This window comes from Lipotes vexillifer, unplaced genomic scaffold (genome assembly GCF_000442215.2).
Source record: "Lipotes vexillifer unplaced genomic scaffold, Lipotes_vexillifer_v1.1 scaffold1120, whole genome shotgun sequence".
NCBI lineage: Eukaryota > Metazoa > Chordata > Mammalia > Artiodactyla > Lipotidae > Lipotes > Lipotes vexillifer.
This window is the reverse complement of record NW_006797892.1, coordinates 205,656-224,894: the sequence shown is the minus strand read 5'-3', so window position 1 is coordinate 224,894 and position 19,239 is coordinate 205,656. Positions and strand designations below refer to the sequence as shown.

The following is a 19,239-nucleotide window of genomic DNA, read 5'->3' as shown; positions in this document are numbered from 1 at the left end:
TGATTTTACTTCCTATTTTGAAGGAGTTTCTTTGGGTTAAGAAGCTTTTGTCTTTGTCATCCTGCCTGTCTTCTAGAAAGTAGGAACTAAGAGTCTCTCCCTACTGATAATACACGGTGATTGAGTAAAAAGAAATGATTACACAGCTGCCCTGAGATAATTCTAGATAATTGGCATCTTAATCTAGATTCGAAAGCTATTCTGATCATTTCACATTTTCCCCCAAATATGTGTCTTCTCTAAACGGGTCTTCCTTCTCTTTACCTGCTTACTAAAAATAAAAGGAAGTACCACCATTTCATAAATACACTTTACAAATCAAACCAGAAACATCACTTTAAAGATTGTTTTCTGGTAATTTACCTATTACTGCACTTCCCTCAATGCAATATTTCCCTACGTGGCAAGTGTCTTGCTTATAATAAAGTGAAATAGGGCTAGCAATCAGTTGCCTCAGCAACCAAAAAGACCTAATGTGCAAATTTCTTTAATGAACAGCAAGAGGCCAATTATATGGACAAGAGTATATTTAGTTGGTTTCTTCAACTGAAACTATTACACCAAAGTGGGAATTGCAGAGTTAGTCAAGATTTACCAAACCAAGAATGAGGGCAATTTTTCAGTAGGACATGTTGCCAGTGAGAAATCTTAATAATATTAAAACAACAGATTTCATAAATACATTTGCATATATGGTGCCCCCAAATGCAGCAAAACGTTAACTTAATTTTTAAGATGAATGCAAATAGAGATGGCCAGATTCTCAAGTAATTCTATCTAAGAATAGTATTAAACATTGTTTTTTATTTTCCAAATGTCTAGATTGGTTTTATTAAAGAAAGCAATTTAAATTATGTCTTTGTAATTAACCTTTTTTTCAGCTTGGGGATAGATGCAATTATACTGAGAAGCAAGATAAAAAATCCAAAGACATAAATCTGTTTAAGATTCTTATAATTATGCAGCAGGCTAAAGTTACTATGATTATAATTATATACAAAGTGGGTGTTGGAGAATTTAGCATCTAGAGATATTTTCATAAAAATAATTAAGGGGTGTAGATGAACCACATTAAAATTGATATTTTGTGAATCTTCAGTGTGCAGAATTTAATAGCATTAAGTCTTTTCATTTGTAGAATTATTGAGGATTTCAAGATTGTCATTATTTTTATTAGCTTTTTTGACCCTCTCAATTTCCCTAATCTAGTGTCAAAGTGTACTGAAGACAGCAACTTCTATAAGACATATTTTGCATCCTGGCAACTGATGACTGGGTAACTGGATAATTTAGGCAATTAGAACTGCACATTGACAATAGTTTGGGTTCCTCTGGAAGCTCCCTCCAGCCTTGAGAGCTCGTGATGGCTGTTCATAAGAAAACAGGAATAATACCTGCATACATTCAGACAACAGATCTCAATTCTATCTTGCCAAAGAGCCATTTTATTACAAGTTTAGGCAGGGGGTTTTCAAAGTGAGGCTTTTTGGGTTCAGGAATTTCTTTTGCTTTAGTATACCTCAGAAGAAGTCTGTAGTTACAATGAGCTAACGACACACCTTGTGAGGAATGGAATGGAACTGCAGAGAAAGCACAGCGAACCAAGATAAGGACTGAGTCACAAGAGGCCAGGAAGGAGAACCAGTGCCTGCCGACACTCCCCATTCTCGAGTCCAAGACATCGCCTGCTTACCTGTCGGACCCAGCATGCCTCAGCCACACATGCAAATTGGTACCATTACTGTTTTATTCATGAAACATATTTTTAAATTAAAGGAGTCATTACCCAAAATAAGCACCCTCCACGACATTTGTGCATGCAGAGCATCTGAACATTCACATTTATGTCCTCAGAAAACAGAGCCAACGATTTGCATTCAATATGGAAACGCACCCTTTTTTTTTTTTTTCAAAGCACTTATACAAAAATAGCTGTGGCTTTTGCCATTTCAGAAACCGAGTCATCTGTTAAGCCTGGGTAACGCGTAATAGAGCTCCTCCATCCCCCAGCCTTCACCCCCCCCCCACATCCATTTCTGAATTCTGCATTTCTTAAACCCTTCCACTGCCGGTCTTAACATGTGGTGTGCATTACAAATAAATGTTGGCTTCTGTTCGTAGGAACGGTCATTGGGCGTTGCCAAAAAGAACGACTCTCCTTATGAATGCCAGATACACCTCCCCCATTCCTTTGGTCTGGATTAAAAAATGCAATAAGGGGAATGCTTTCCTGGATGTACAAAGATGTAAAAAAAAAAAAAAAAGGGAAACGGGGTGCTGAAAATCGAGGTAAACCTGCAGGATCATCTCCTGGCTTTTGTCCTATGAGTTAGATGAAACCAGGGTCTTACAGAGAAGACCATGAGAAGGTTGGTACAGGGAGTATACTTTGTGCATGCAAGGTGTGCTGTCACAGGAATTGGGATCTGGAAAAGAACTATGCACGGACAAAATGTATCACTATCTTTGTGTCTCAGCAGAGAGGGCGAGTGTTTAGAATGAGCTAGGCGTCATTGTGCATCCTCTCTGTATGTGGCCCCCTGCTGACCTTCACCATGAGACCTAACTTTTGGAGTGCTGCCTCCCCAGCAGTCATGCATTTGCAGCAAGACCAGACGAGAATCTCGTCTCCCACGACTTAAGTTAATTTCCAGGTAAATGTCAAGCATGAGAAGGAAGGCCCTTACCTGTCACTGTAGGCAGCAGCAGTGGCAGGGGTGGGCTGGGCGTAGCGATATGCAGCGTAACCACCCTAAAACACAAGGGGAAAGTGGACTTAGGAACGCAGAGGAAGCCAGCTCAGGGCGCCCGATTGTGAGAACACATCAGAACAGTGGTTACCCGCCTCTAACAAACTAAAGTGGAGGTTAATGAAAGCTTAGTATGAAAACACGCCAGAAAGCTGGGGGGTGGACCACCAACCCCAGCTGGATGTTAAAGGTTAGCAGTTGTAAGCATATCACAAAGGGACAACCCAGAGACCCTTTGAAAGAGGTGTACCTACATGTTAATTAATGGTAATTGTTTTGGGGTGGGGAGGATTATAGGGAATTATTTAAATGCTCTTTATGCTTTGCTGAACTTTCCAGATTTTCAAGAATGAGTATGCTTTACCTTTACTTATCAGCTATTAACTTACATTTTATTCAATCTTTGATTCCTTCCTTAAAACTCCAATATTGGTCAAGCTAATGCCCTGCTGTCTTACTTTGATATTTATTAAAAAAAAATAAGATAACCCTCTGATTGAAAGTGTATTAGGCATCTCTTGCACGTGTTCAACCACTAAACCACTAAAGCAGTTAAAGAAGACTGTCTCCAGCTTTCTAAATATCACGTAATGATTAAAAAAAGGAAGAGTGAGCACTTAAAAATTCCGTCTTTTCAGCTAAAGATATCACACTGGTTCAGATGGAGAATTTGTTTGGTGTGGAAAATATAAAGTCTTCCAATTTGTAAATAAAATCATTAGGAGAGAAAAAAATCTGACAAAAATAATTAACATTTAGTTGTATGTACCAGTAATTGCAATCGTTCAATTAAGCAGAGGACAAACAAATGGGCATATTCTAAAGGAACTGTGTTCAGTGGAGCATTGATTATCAAACTGTGAAAACAGAGCTCCTTGCTCAGCAGACCACAGCGATACAACCACTGTCGAATGATTTCGGCACAGTTAACAAGCAGGATCCAGTCTCCACCGATAACACAGGGAATACATAGTCCCATAATCATCTGGGAGAAGGGTTCTCACCCTCACTGTAAAGAGGCAATTCAGGACAGACTGCGATGTCACAGGGCATCTAACAGCATAAATAAATGGTGTAATGGGGGGATTTAATGGTAGGGTTTTGGGTGGAGTTCATTATATTTGGCTCCAGATACAGGATAGAAAACAGATGAATGAGAAAATTGCAAGAAGCGTCGCTATCACTTACACAGCAATTCCAAAAAGCTAGTTTCTCCTTAATCAAGTTCCTTCTTTGGATCATGCTAGAGAGGATACCTCCAAGACATGCTGACAGATAATCACCAAAAATTTGGAGCCAGTATTAAAAAAAAAAAAAAAAGTCTCCCTTGAAAATCCCCAATAATTTGGAGCCAGTATTAAAAAAAAAAAAAAAAAGTCTCCCTTGAAAAACAATGTGAAAGTTAAAAAAAGAGGTCTTAGCCAGATACCACCTGGTGTTCCAAACACCATGTTCTCTGATTAGGAACGGAGAAACTCATTAAATGTGCTGAGGAGATGGAAAACCAAAGCAGTTGTCACACCCAGCACCAAGCTCGAGATACAGAGTGATGCGCTGAGGAATACAGACCGATTGGCTGAGGGAAAATCGGGGGTCACCAGATTTCTGGAGCCATTCTTTTCATCTGCTTGCCCATCTCTTCAGCTTTCATCACGCAGCCATAAAAGACACAGGTGTGCAGGTATGTATGTTCCTGAACTTAATGAGGAAGGGAGGGGCTGGCATTGGCTTCCTGATTGCTAGGAGGCCTTAGCTGGAACCAGCTGAAAGCTCTGAACGGAGAAAGTTTGAGTGTGTGTTTTATTTTTTCTTTCACTTCCAGAACGGAAAAGAAAAGTTATTGCAAAGTTCTTTGCATCAAGTGCCATGTCAATCAGTCATGCCTTGGTGACTGTGAATTTGGTCCCAGTAAAGATTTCTGGCCACGTCCTGCTTGCAAACCTTCTTTGAACTCTGTAGGACTCCCCCAACTTCTGCAATGTTTTCCATCAATGGAAGTAGGTAGCAAGTTTGGTAAGTGGGAAAAACTGTGGCAGTGCAAATAGAATATACCTAAAACAAACCTCACTGACTATTAGGTTGATACTTATTGCATGAATATAAAATGGATGTGTGTACACCTGGGATCCTTCAGAGGGACTTATCTATGATACTCTAGGAAAGATCCATCCTCTGTATGTCTGCATAATGACTTGGCCATTTAGAGAAAATAAATGTGTGTTTCCATGCAAGACAGGCACAAGTGGTCAATGTACTGACACTTATCTTTGTTATTTAAGAAAGTGTTTACAAGTATTCCTGATTCATGAGTCAAGGTCATAGTTTGCTGAAGTCTGTGGAACCAGTGGAGAGATTTTGACCTTGGTCAGTGATCTTGCTGTCCAGTAGACCTGATGATATCAGAAATGTTCTATATCTTTGCTGTCCAGTATGGTAGCTGCTTGTCCTAAATGTCTACTGAATCCTTGAAATGTGGCTGGTACACCAAATGGAGTTTTTGATTTATTTAAGTTGAGTTCATTTGAATTTAAATGCACACAACCACATGGGGCTGGTGGCTACAGTATTGGACAGTCCAGGCCTAAGTGATCCCTGAAATATGTAATAATTGGAAAAAGAAAAGGACTGGATGTCACCACATCTATATACTGCATTGTCTTCATTCGCTATTTTTCTTCTGTGTGAAATCCATTTAAGGGGAAAACCAGAGTTGTGTATTAACTCCGTATATGTGTTCATACACTGTAAAATAATTTAAAAAATACAAATTGCTTTAATTAGCCGTTCTAACAGGTGACTCTAATCAGTTTTATTGCCCTATATTTTGCAGCTCGTTGAGCATAGGCAAAGCTTCTGCAAGGTTCTGGAGTAATGTCTGAAAAAAGAAGCACTCACTTCTATTTGTGGTCACGAAACCATGTTCACATTGAAACTGGTCCTCCCAGACCTTAGGACAAAAAAATGCATCCTTGACAAGTAGATTTTTCCCACCACCAAACCAAAGGTAAAAAAGGGATGACAAACACAAAATGGTCTACACTCCCTACTCACAAAATGTACTCACTTTCATGTGCTAGGCAGCAAAATACAAGTGTGAACTTACAGAACATACACATTTTAAATGTCATTATGGATTTCCCCTCTCAACCTGGCCACCACCACCAGATGCGGCCATGGGAGATACTGACTCACATGGTCAGAAACATTTCCTCTGTTAGCAAGACTTCTGAAGGTCCACTGGGAGATGTTATCAACTAAGGACCTTTAATGATACTCCAATGAACCATTTTCAAAATTGTGCTTGGTGGGATATTCATAGTGGCAGGGAAGGGCAAGGTTTCATGACCAAACAGGTTTGGGAGATGCTGAGTGAAATGAAATGAAACTTGATACACATTTGTGGAACTTTGTAAAGCATTATTAATGAGCCCTGTGGCTCTCCATTTTATCACAGAATGGTTTGACAACGGAAATCACACGTTTAAACTTAAGAGCATACTTTTGGAAAAAGATGTTCAAATATCCAAATGGCGAATTGCTTAGGAAGCGAGGTGAAATTTTTGTCATTGGTGGGGACACAGGGATTGGGTAGGGCTTTTCCTTTCTGAGAATATCCAAGGATCTCACTTTGTCTAAAACAGGTGGATTAATAATATACATAAAATTGATTCACTATAATGACATTTAAAGAACATTTGCAAAATGTAAAACATAAATATAAATCACTACTCTTTTATCTGCGTATGTTCAGCTATTTTTGAAATATGGCAATAGAAGTCCTGTTTTCTTAGAAAGTGAAAATAAAAGTTGATGTCAGGAATTTTAATTATTCGGTCCTCTCCTAGGTCCAAGTACCCATTTTTTATATTAGATTTCTTATTAAAACTTGATTAATCTCACAGTAAAAAAAAAAAGTACCTTCTTAATTGACTTAATACTAAACCAAAACGAGGATGCAGGTTACAGGGAAACCCATGTAATAAAACCCCCACTGATCAATAGTTTTACATTCCTCTTTCCTTTCATTCAACAGTTTTAATGTTGGTTTTAGACCAAATTTGGAGACTTAGCCAGCTACACTTTGATGGATGTGTTGATTTTTTTCTGTTTCCTTCCTACAAGTTCGTTCATTTGGGTGTTGCTTCAGCAGTGGGAAATAGGCTTGAGAGCTACAGCAAAAGTTGTGAAATAAATTTACAAGAAGCTACAATGAAACCAGGGGAAGTTATGTTTGCTATGCTGACCCTCAGTGCTGGATGTATAAAAGGCTTTTTGGTTTAACCATCCCAGTTGACTCCAGGAACCTACTAAAAAAATTTTTTCAGACAATCGGTTCAGTGAAACCCTTGAATTATTTTCACTGAGTTTATATTCATTGAAGCCAGATACATTTTAAGCCAAGAAATGAAGAGCCAAGCCAGACCTCCATTTTGACACACAATCTAGCAAAGAGGGAAACATTTCATGACGAGCATCTCTCTTCTAGAAGAATTCACATCAAAACTGGAAAATTCAGTTAAGTCTTTCCTCCTTCTATGTTAGAGACCATCTCCCCTCCCCGGAATTGTCTTGTTAGTAGGATTTCACAGCAAACCCACAATCAATAGTGATGAGTTTTTCCACCAGCCGGGATTTCATACCTGCAGCAATTTATTGCCATACACAGGCTCTTGATACACTACTCTATAAGGAAACAGAAATGTAATGTTTTTCAATGCAAAAATGAAATAAAAGAAAATGCATAAGTCAGACAGAAATTCCAGAGCAATTCATTTACAAGTTTGCTTCTCTTATTTCACTAAGACCTAAGAGTGACCCATCAAACCAAAAGAAAGACCAAGCAATGCCAAGCCTTTTTTAGCTACAAAATCTCTGTAACTGAGAGTATCAAGACGGTGGGACTGGGGATCAAACCGCACTCACCGTATTTGTGTTTTCTTTTAAAGAAGAAGAAAGGATATTTTCATGGCTCCTTCCCCTACCAGCATATTTCAATAGTTCAAGTTAACTCGCTCACATTTATCTCTTTATCTCATGATTGGAATTCTCTGGAACACCTGAGGATTTAACTTTGATGCCTAATGACTGAGGCAATTAGGATGACAGCACAGTAGCAACCGTAGCTGTATCAACGCCTTTATTTTTTTTTAAATTTAATTTCATGTAATAACACAACACAATTGCATTTCATGAAACAATGAATCACAATGAAGCTATCAAAGCTGCTTTTAACATATATGACTAGAAACATTGTGTGTGTGTGTGTGTGTGTGTGTGTGTGTGTGTGTAATATATATTTTTTATATAGTCTGGCTTTTCTTTCCAATTTAGTTCTACTTAGCCTTCCTTTTTAAGTTAAAATCTACGTTTATGGAACTACAACTGTAAAAGTTTTCTCTCTCTCTCTCTCTCTCTCTCTCTCTCTCTCTCTCTCTCGCTTATTTGAATGTTTCAAGTACAGATATTATTCCCTGTGGCTTGTCCACCCCATACACTCTCCATTATCCTCTCACTTCTCACCCTCCCCCTTTCCTTTCTTTCACTGCATTTCTCAAGTTTGCTCAATAGGGACAACAGTGTTATTCTGTTGGCCCAGGGCTTAAGGGTTGAACTGGCTCAAACCCCAGTGACAGTGAAGATTTCTGAACAAATAATTTCATCTCTTTTCCGAAAAAAATTTCCTCCTCCGGGAAAAACAAAAATGGAGGTGATGGGTAATGAGATTGCTCCTTGATAGGACCATGTGCGGAGGGAATGAGGTGATGTAACAGCTGAGCGTCTTGTCTCTTACACAGGACGTGCTTAACTTCTGGATGGGCTGTTGTCTCCTCCCCCATCGTTACTGACCAGCCTAACGCCGACCCCCAGCTGGCTCAGATCCTGAAAGCAGGATCTCAGGAATAAACACTTGGGGTTTTTACCTGGAGAATTTTTTCTTCCCACCTTTCAATGCTACTGACACTTCTGTCCTGAGCTCAAACATCAGTGAAATGAGGACACCTTTTTAAGATCCATGGACAGCAGAGTGACATGAATGCAGAAATAACTGTATTTAAGTCATGGTGTCACCCAGAACCTTGTTATAACGGGATTTAGGCATGATGCAGAAATGCACTGGAATCTCATCCAGACATATTCACTAGGGAGCCTCTCAGCTGCACTGAGTGTTAGAAAGCTTAGGGCTTTTCTAATAAAAGGGAGCGAGGTTAACATTTATAGTCTATATCATCAGGACTTCCCTGGTGGCACGGTGGTTAAGAATCCGCCTGCCAGTGCAGGGGACACGGGTTTGAGCCCTGGTCCGGGAAGATCCCACGTGCCATGGAGCAACTAAGCCCGTGTGCCACAACTACTGAGCCTGCACTCTAGAGCCCGTGAGCCACAACTACTGAGCCCGCATGTCACAACTACTGAAGCCCACGCGCCTAGAGCCCGTGCTCTGCAACTAGAAGCCACCGCAATGAGAAGCCCGCCCACCACAGCGAAGAGAATCCCCACTCGTCGCAACTAGAGAAAGCCTGCAATGAAGACCCAACGCAGCCCTAAAAAAAAAAAAAAAAAGAAAGAAAAAAAAGATACCATTACTCTATATCATCTCTCTCTCTCTCTCTCTCTCACTCTTCCTCTCACTCTCTGGCTCTCTCTGCCCTCCTGCTCCCCCGTCTTCTCTTCCCTTCTTTCCAGTGCCCAGAACTCTACACTCTTACTCTTGTTTCTACTGAGAGTTTCTCAGATTTTTTTTAACAGCTCTATGATCATTTCCTTCTCTCCATTTTCAATAGTTATCTTTTGATCAAATGCCATATTCTTTGCTATCTCCCTGAGCAGGTGAAAACACTTGTCTTGGTTCAGTTCAGTTCAGCAATCCTTATTTTCAGCTCCTTGATCGATGCCGGCCTTATGAGATCTCTAGCGTCACCCCTAAATCTAATGGATTGCTTTGCACGTCCTGGGGACGTGGCCCTTCAACTTTCAAATGGTTGATCATACCCATGTATCGCTTCTCCTATTATTTATATATTTTTTCATTAACTTGGCCCACTTTTCTTTTTTTATTGACGTATAGTTGATTTACAGTGTTGTGCCATGGCCCACTTTTTAATTCAAAAGAATTTATGGAAATGGGTACCACTAAACAATGAGTGAATTTGTGGGTTTGATAGGCTAGTGATGGAAGCTCAATTCCTACCTTTCGAAATACTAAAAGTGTGTATGTGTGTGCGCGCGCGCGCGCGTGTGTGTGCGTGTATGTAGTGTGTCCTCAGGTAGAAGGGACCCAGGTGATGACTTTTGTGACCCTCCTTGCTGACTCAGAAACCCCCTGTGTCCTCTGTCGTGTGGCCATCTGCACTGGGCCTGAGCATGAAAGGAGCATTTCCCCTGCAGGGCTGGGCTCCCGAGTAAGATGATTCTTCTTTGCACTCAGCCCAAAGGAGCGTTCCTGGTTTTGAACCTTAGCTTCTAGCTCACAGCATCTTCTTACAAATCCACTGCCTCCAGCACTTTCCGGGTGTCCATGATCAACACTCTCTCTCTCACTTCAATCTTCTCTTCCCTGAAAAGTTTAAGAGGAGCTAATTCTAGGTAAGGGGGATTGCTAGTTACAGGGATCCTGCAGGTCTTTCAAATTCTCTGTGCTTTGGCAGGACTGGGAGACGCCAGAGGGCTCCACCATCAGGTGGGAGGGATGGGGACCTTGGACGAGAAAGAGGAGAAGGAGTGGAGAAAGCAGAGTATGTACAAAAGGTCAGTCGTTCTGGTACCCACGCTGTTATAGTTGCTGGGTTGCTCTGGTCCACTGTCAAGGCTGAGGATAATGGGGGCAGGAAGATTTGGAGAGCAGCCTCCCCTTACTTTCCTTAAAAGTAACCAAAGCCAGAAGCTTATTACTCTGCCCGATAAAATGAAAAAGAAATAACTGGTTTAGACCTATTAGAGGGGACCAAAGTGTCTAAGACATGTCCCAGGTCTTCTCAGGATGGCCCTAGACCTATTTATTGTGCACTATTTTTTTAACACCTTTATTGGAGTACAATTGCTTTATAATGTTGTGTTAGTTTCTGCTGTACAACAAAGTGAATCGGCTATACATATACATATATCCCCATATCCCCCACCTCTTGCGTCTCCCTCCCACTCTCCCTATCCCACCTCTCTAGGTGGTCACAGAGCACTGAGCTGATCTCCCTGTGCTAGTGCACTATTTTTAATGAGATCAAACGAGCAAGCCACACACTTCCTTTAAATAAAATAGAACCTTGCGTGCCTTTTTATGAACCTCTTTAATCATCATTTCTTAAAAAAAAAAAAAAAAGTGGAGCACGGGGGACATTTCCAGTCATCAGAACATACCAGTATCTAAAAGGAGGTAGGGGTAGCAGCTTGAAACAGCACATTCAAGATTATAATATACTTCTGGCCAGGATGAATCCTGCACCATAAGCTTCAGAGTGCAGGAAATATTCATAGTCTTTCTTGCCTTAAATCAACTTAAGGCCATCTATGAGCCCTTGGTTTGCTGCCCTGATGGGGCAGTCTAGTTCATCACTGTCCCCCACATACATATACCACCCATGCAGCAAGATTCCAAAGCTGCCATCAGACACAGAGTAAAGTACTCCAGAAGCTACCTTCCTGGAAAGAGGACAGAAATGTGCTGTGTAAACAAAGCTAAAACTTCGTATTTCAGTTAGCTTTTCCGTCACCGAATTGCCTGTTTGGAGCTGCCTCCTTAAAATCTTATCGTCATAATACGAACAGTGGGAAAAATATATAAATGTTTTTGGCTAGTAGGGTGGCTTGATAAGGGCAAAAGGGACAGATTTCTAAGCCTTGACACCAGGAAACTCAGGACTTAAAGTTATTGACGTAACTCTGTTCATCCAAACCTCACCCAGTGGGAAGCAAAAACCCCAAAAGGAACCGAAAGCACGAAGGGACTTTTTTGGAGCTTTGCTCCCTGAATGGAATTTCTCTTTCCACCTTAGTCTGGATGCTCTCCTCTGAGTCCCTTTGCTCTCTCTACTTGCCTTGTTCTCGCTGCTTTTCATTGGTCTCAACCAATGCAGACGTTCTCTATGGGTTACTCTCGCCCATTCTTTGTCCTTATCTGTGGGCTCCTACTGCCTGTACCTTCAGGAAGCTTCTACTTCCGGTTATACAAAAAGCTATGAGGCAAGGAAGAGACACCAATCTGACCTACCCATAGGACAGCACAAATTAATAATTCAATAAGTCATTGTCATTTTACAAATAATTCAATAAATTATTGTCATTTTACAGAGAAGGGAACACTCAATAAATGGCAGCTAATAGCTGTAATGTGTTTGATTTTAGCTAGGCTTAGTAATGTCCACATATATTCTCCCCTTGGGTGAGTGCTGATGAAGATAGTTTTCCTTTCTGTGTATTTTCTTTTTTTCTAATTTCTCCATCCCTTCTCTACTCTCCTTCATTTCCCAAATTAAAACAAACAAAAAAAATGTCCTAAACTAAGTCCTAACTCCCTCCATTTGCATCCTCTATCCAGAGGCTACCCTAGGGGAAGGGTATAGACTGATGTTTGGGTTCATGGGTTATCTGAGGATTTGGAAGAGGTCCAGCCTGTTTAGCCCCTGCCTGCTTCTCTATTTGAAATGGTATAAACTCAAAGTTTGGAAAAAGAGGACTTGAGAAGGAGTGGATGGAGCTACACACACAAGAAGGAAATAGGTTGTTCCCTGGGTGAATAAAGAACGTGTAGGTTTGCTCTTTCATTTCATTAAGGGGGAAAAAAAAAAACCCTAACCCACAGATTATAATAAATGTACTTGATGCAATTATAATAAAACCCAAGTTCATCACTGATGGAGATTAATACCCTGCCTCAAAATTGTAATTATTTGAAATTCGAAGGGAAGGAAATTAAATAACTAGTGTCTTTCCTATTTTCTAGTAAATTGCCTCAATTTGATCAGAAATATGGTTACATTTTTCTTTGTTATCTAATCTATAAAACAACAAATATGATTCCACTGAATTTATTTGAGGTCCCTCGTAATAAAAATAATGATATGATTTAGAAAATACCCCCCCAACCCCACCCATTTCTTTTAAATTGTGTTTATTCCAAGTCATTTTCAAAACATTGCTGCTAATATCATACCATGGTTGAATAACTAACTCTAGATCAAGTTAGGTAAATTTAATTATGGCCCCATAATGGGAAACATCCTCCTCTTCTCTAAAAGTGAAAAGCTTAATAAAGTGGTACCATTTAACAAACAATTCCAAATTGGACAAATAATTCTAAATCAGGTAACTGTTTTGGGGAGATGGAGGGAATAAAGAGTTGAAAAGAATAAGAGTTGAATGCTCAAGTTGGTCTGTATTTTGTTAGGAGATATTTCTTGCTAAAATCATCAGTGGGGGAGAGAGAGAGAGAAACGGGGTTTGGGGGAAGAAATATCTTTCTGGGGCTGTAGTGATCAACAATTAAATGTATTTACAAGAAAACATCCAAAACATCAGCCATGAAAATATATTTTCACCCTCTACAGCTGGTAACTACAGCTGTCATCCTACATATTATATTGAAAACACATAGACCATACTGAGAACTTCAGAGAGGATTTCTTTTTGAAGGAGGGTCTTTAATTTGACATGGGAAAAATGTCATCTTTTGGGGGAAGGTGTTTTGTGTTTATTCTGAAGTTAATCAGGGAGTTAATTCCACTCACTCAACAGCACGACAGCTATCATGAGTAGAAGGCCTTCAGTCCTCCAAGCCTTTGGACTCTTTCTCACAGGAAGAGGAAATGGGCGGCACCCAGTAGAGAAATTTGCAGCAAACTTGTAAAAAGAATGACTCGGGAGGAAACAAGGATGGCATGCACGTTAATGAATACTTACATAAATGTCTGCACCATAAAATCCATCCTGGTAAACAACACTGCAAGGGTGCACACACAAAGAAAAACATCCATATTAGTGCATTTCCCCATGCAGACACACCAACCCCTGCACTGGCGAAGTTAGTCTGGTCACAAGATCCGAAACACAGGAACCGAGGATCGTTTTCAGATTGGTTAAGGAGGTTGGAGACAAGGGCAGTCCATCAGACTGAGAAAATTAGGCTGGGGTTCGGTGTCGGCCCAGAATCAGGACATGGTGGCGTGCTGGGTACCAGACTTTCCAATCTTTCCGGAGGGGTGCAGAAATGCAAAGAGGATTCACGTTTATTTGAAGTGACCCACGCAGATATGAGGATCGGGGTTTGCATTCAGCCAAACCATCTAGGTCCCCCCGGAAAAAAAATCATCTGCTTAACATATATGATTGATAAGAGCAGGCGTACGGATGTCACATTTTCAATATGGGTTACAGCTGAATGACCTCAGGGGCATTGCACAATCCAAACGATTTCAGAAATTTTCTTCTCTATTCTTTCACACTCTAGTATTCTATTTGGTAATTCCATGTGCCCCTCTTTTATGGTACATGTAGAATATCTCTAATTATACAGGTGTGTGAACAGGTGTGTAGATGTGTGTGCAAGAATATATGTGTGTTTTTGTATATGGGTGTGCTTCGTGCGTATATATGCATATGAATGTGTGTGTTACTTTGAACATGTAAATTCATACGTGTGTGTGTATACCATGTACATAAGTGCATGTGTGTGCATGTGTATATGAATGTAGATCTTGTGCATATGATGTGTGTAGTAGTATGTGTGTGCACATCTGTGTGTATGTGGGCTCATGAGTCATACGTGTGTACACGCCTATGTCTGTGTGTATATTCGCATAAATTATAACCAGACTAAGCAGACTCCCACATAATGATTGAACAAGGCTGGCCTCACAGCAGCTCTCTGATTCCTGTCCATTTAGTCATCTCAGAGAGAAGGGACTTCACAGGACGGGGTAACTAAAAGATCCTGGACTTTTCCAGAAGTTTTTTGGTTTACCTCGAGTGAAATATCCAGGAAAAGAAGCTCACAGCTCTGTGCTCCTAGGAAACTGACTTAAAATTCCTAAGCATTAAAACGGGTTTAATGAGGATCCCATGTAGCCTGCGCACCTCACAGGCCTTTGTGAAGATCCCAGAACATCTCAAGTACAAAAATGCGTGTTTCTAAGGCATGTTTCCAAAGGATAGCAGTTGTTATTAATAACCTTCCCTGATCTCTTCCCATGGAATTTACAGATGATTTATGATTCTGTCAAATGCGCCCCACCGCAAATTCTCCAATGCGCCCCACCGTCGAATGGAGCTGCAGTCCTAACAGAAGCAGGACTTTGATTACCGAAGGATTCCAGCAGGTTTCAGGAGCAGAGTGGACCCGCAGGTAAGCCAAGCATATCGAGAGCCAAGGGGAGACACTTGACAACACACACATGCACACACGCACACGGCAGTGACACTGGTTTGCTGGAGAACACTGCAGTGTGCTTCTCAGAGCTTTTCAGAGTTGACTGGTTAAACCCCGAGTACCATCATCTTTAAAAACGGGGCAGGGATTTCACACGCTAAGGAGGTCAGTAGGAATCCCTTTCAGCTGTTTTTGTTTGGATGGAAAAGGGGCTCCGGTTCACAAGAGCACTTGTCAAGCAGCGTCAAACCCTAATCCGAGATACAGAGGTAAGTGGCATCCTGAGCTAGGCTTTGATTTCTCTTTCAACATTTCCAACATAAAAAGATACTGCCTGTTGGGGGTCAGAAGCCAGGGCTGGCCTCTGCCAACAAGACTGGGCCCAGAGCTGATCATTCAGCCAGATCAGAACAGCGCTGTCCATTCCTCCAAGACGTCACACTGTCCATTCCTCCATGACATCACGCCCTTGCAAGGGCTGGTCCTTGTGCCAGGGAAGCCTTACCTCCTGATAACCTCATCCAAAAGCAGAACACCATTCAAGAGCCAAGTTAGAGAGGAAACACACGGGCATCTGGGTCACAGCCTCAGCAGTCAGCAGCTATGCGCCCTGGGACTAATGACCTAAGCTATCTGAGCTTCACTCCTTCATCTGTGAAATGGGGGAGGAGGTAAGTGCCCACCTCAAGGGAGGACTGAGTTAGGTGATGTGTGCAAAGCGATGAGCAAGGTAGTTGCCAACAAAGTTCTAATTAAATATCACATCGCTATGAGCTTTATCCAGTGCCCACCCCAAGCGGAGTTTTTCCTCCTTCCTGTGAACACCAGCACCACGTTTTCCAATCCTCGAATCCTCACTTGGTCCAACAATTTCAGGTATTGGTCAAATATTAAAGGCATTTGTGTAGGCAGCTCATTTCGCCCTGAAAGTTGCACCCAATAGCTTACTCGACATTCTATCCCACTTGATGGCCAACACATTGTTTTTCACACTGAAGATGTAAGTAAATATCTATTGAGTGAATACTGCCCATAGTTTAAAGGGGGGATTGGCCATTAGTAGGTGACAGAAGGTGACACAGATCAATTCTAGGTAGAATCTTCATCTGGTTATTCAGCATCAATGGCTGTTGTCAATGCGGGGGCGGGGGGTGGTAAGATTCGAAAACTGGACCCTGGGACTTCCCTGGCGGTCCCGTGGTTAGGACTCTGAGCTTCCATTGCAGGGGGCATGGGTTCGATCCCTGGTCGGGGAACTAAGATCCCACAAGCCAGGCGGTGTGGCCAAAAACAAACAAACAAACAATAAAACCCCCAAAACCTGGACCCGGACTTAGGATACCAGTGCAAGAGGCTAGACAGAATGTGATGCACATGTGAACAATATATTAATATTTAACCAAACATTAATATACATTCAAATATGGGAAGGGATGCCTTTCTCTAAATATTTGTAGAGGGGGACTCCATCTGTGTCTGCTCTTCTGTGAATAATGGAGCAGACACTGGGGGCTGTTCCAGGGGGCACAGGACCAGGAGTGGCTGAGGCAGAGCTCTGGCTGAGAAAAGGGCCCCTTCTTTCCTCAGGACAAGCTCTCGTGCACTGTGGCCAGCTGCATGCCTCCACGGCAAGCCTCTTGGTACCAACAGCTCCCAGAAGTGAGTCAGGAACAGGCCCCGATGTTTGCCTTAGGCTTGTTCAGCCAGGTGACCTGGCTGCCACGCTCTGCCCTCCACCATGGACCACAGATTACTTAGGGACTCTGACATCCCACGTTTACAAGACAGAGAACCAAAGGGAACATGTGATCCGGCGTCTCATTTGAACAGACTCAAACAAACTGACTGATGAGCCCTATTCCTCTGCTGTTGAAATGCTTACTACACTCCAACCACAATGCTGAGGCTCAGGGCAAGTCCACCAGCTAAGGCTGCCCTCACGGAGCTTACAGGGAGGCACAAAGCCAGGTACACTGGTGTAAGGTGGCAGCCGCGAGAGCTGCTGCAGAGGAGGGGAACGATGGCACTCTGACCTGGTAACGGAAGGAGGGCTGGCATCAGAGGTGAGGGAACCCCAGCGAACGGCCCAGAAACCCCAGCGCCTGAGCTAGTTCAAGAGGAACTAGGGAGGAAAAGCAAGCCAGGCACAGGGAACAGCCAATGCAAGGTCCGATGTCTACAGGGTCCAGGGCATAATTTCTAGTTTGGGGGTGTTCAGAGGCTCAGCCAACTGTGGTGGCTTCCCTAAGAAAGGAAGTGGAGAATTCTAGCTGCTCTTTACAAACCGCCCAGGGTAGGGACTGCTGGTTTTCACTATGGGCAACACCTGCACAGTTTGGAGAGAAACGAACCAGAGGGTGAGTGATCTACCTTCACAATGACTCTGAAAAACTAGGAACCGAACGGCCATCCTCATTGGCCGCATGAAACAAAGCCACTTGATGGGCTGCGAGTTTCATCACGATACTGTGTGATTTTTTTCCTAAGTCATAGCACGAATGTGATCGCCACGAGCCCTCACACCTAGAGAGCGATTCCTCTGTGTCCGTCCCTAGTCTGATCTAATTATCATTATCCCACCTAATCCTCAAAATACCCCTATGAGACGGATAATGTTATTATAGCCTCTTTGGACATCAAGAGAGTGAAACGGAGAGAGCTAGGTACTGACGAAGAAGCTGGGATTCTAGCCCAGGTTGTATTGGCTTCACAGCCCACATTTTTGTTTTGTTTTGTTTTGTTTGTTTGTTTGTTTTTGGTACGCGGGCCTCTCAGTGTTGTGGCCCCTCCCGTTGCGGAGCACAGGCTCCGGACTCGGAGGCTCAGCGGCCATGGCCCACGGGCCCAGCCGCTCCGCGGCATGTGAGATCCTCCCGAATCGGGGCACGGGCCCGTGTCCCCTGCATCGGCAGGCGGACCCCCAACCACTGCGCCACCAGGGAAGCCCCCACAGCCCACATTTTTAATTGCCATGGCAGGCAGCAGTGGTCAAACTTCAGCAGGCATCAGGACCACCTCGAGGGCCTGTTAAAACACAGATGGCTGGGCCCCATGCCCAGCCCAGAGGTTCTGAATCAATCGATCTGGATGGCGGGCTGGGGAGGTTGGGTCTAAGAATTTGCATTTTTAACAAGTAACGGGATGCTGACACTGCCGGTCCTAGGACTAAGAGGCTTATAACCCTATGGAGCACCAACCTCCACGTGTCATTTTACTTTACATTTGAGACATCCCTGAAGGTCAGCTTCCTAGGTCCTATTCTAAATAGGAGCTGGTTATAGGCAAGCTCTTAGAAAGTCCGCTGTTGGTTTTCGAGGATGGATCCAAATATTTTTTTAAAACCCCACTAAACAGGTGCATATGTGAAGGGAAAGGAGGGCAGGGGATGATGTCTAATGCATAGCTATCGATAAATTAGCCACATCCCAGTACAAGAGAAGAGAGTTGCCATCATGCATTGAACAGGTCCAGCCTTATTTTAATGCAGAGGCAGTCTGTCTAGCCATGCAAAGGTAATTGTAATCTCTTCGGAACTGCAATATGCTTTTGCAAGAGTGTAATGCAAATGCACATCTCATTTTCTTAGAAAGGTAATAACAGGAGTTAAGTATCTGAATGAATGCAAGCAGGGAATGATTGCACTATAGCAAATTAGTTTACTTTATAAAAAAAAGGAAAGAAAGAAATCATGCGATGCCCAAACTATACAATCTGTTTGGGTAACATAATATATCCCAACCACAAATACATTCTTGAAGGAAAGGTTATTTAAAGCTGCTTTATCTTACTGCCCATTCCAACTGGAAAATAATATTTTTAATGCATTCAAATCTAGTTGTTTCTGAATGGATATCAGGTGGGTCCATAAACTCACTAGCATTTGTATAGAATTGGGCAGTGTATGTACACTGACATTTTCCTGGGGAAAATACATATTTTAATTAGATTATCAAAGACATCTGTGACATCCCACTTTCTCCCCCCAAATTTAAGAACCACTGACTTAGAGTGTTTGTCTTTAAATGCACTCAATTAAGAGGCTTTTTTTTTTTTTTTTTTTTTTTTTTTTGATTTATTTATTTATTTTTGGCTGCCTTGGGTCTTCGTTGCTGCTCGTGGGCCGTCTCTAGTTGT

At 42.1% G+C, this 19,239-nt stretch overlaps 1 protein-coding gene across 2 annotated transcripts in view; it reads right to left on the bottom strand.

Moving 5' to 3' along the window:
• The window catches only part of RBFOX1 (RNA binding fox-1 homolog 1), a 196,227-nt gene that overhangs the window by 33,227 nt on the left and 143,761 nt on the right, over positions 1-19,239 (bottom strand). The window contains exons 10-11 of one of the 2 annotated variants that reach the window (XM_007469924.1): positions 13,641-13,680; positions 2,688-2,752 (exon numbers count right to left, since the gene is read on the bottom strand). In XM_007469924.1, coding sequence (XP_007469986.1) covers positions 2,688-2,752; positions 13,641-13,680 — 105 coding nt within the window. Of the gene's footprint in view, positions 1-2,687; positions 2,753-7,390; positions 7,434-13,640; positions 13,681-19,239 lie in introns of both variants that reach the window. The other variant, XM_007469925.1, reaches the window with a different exon arrangement.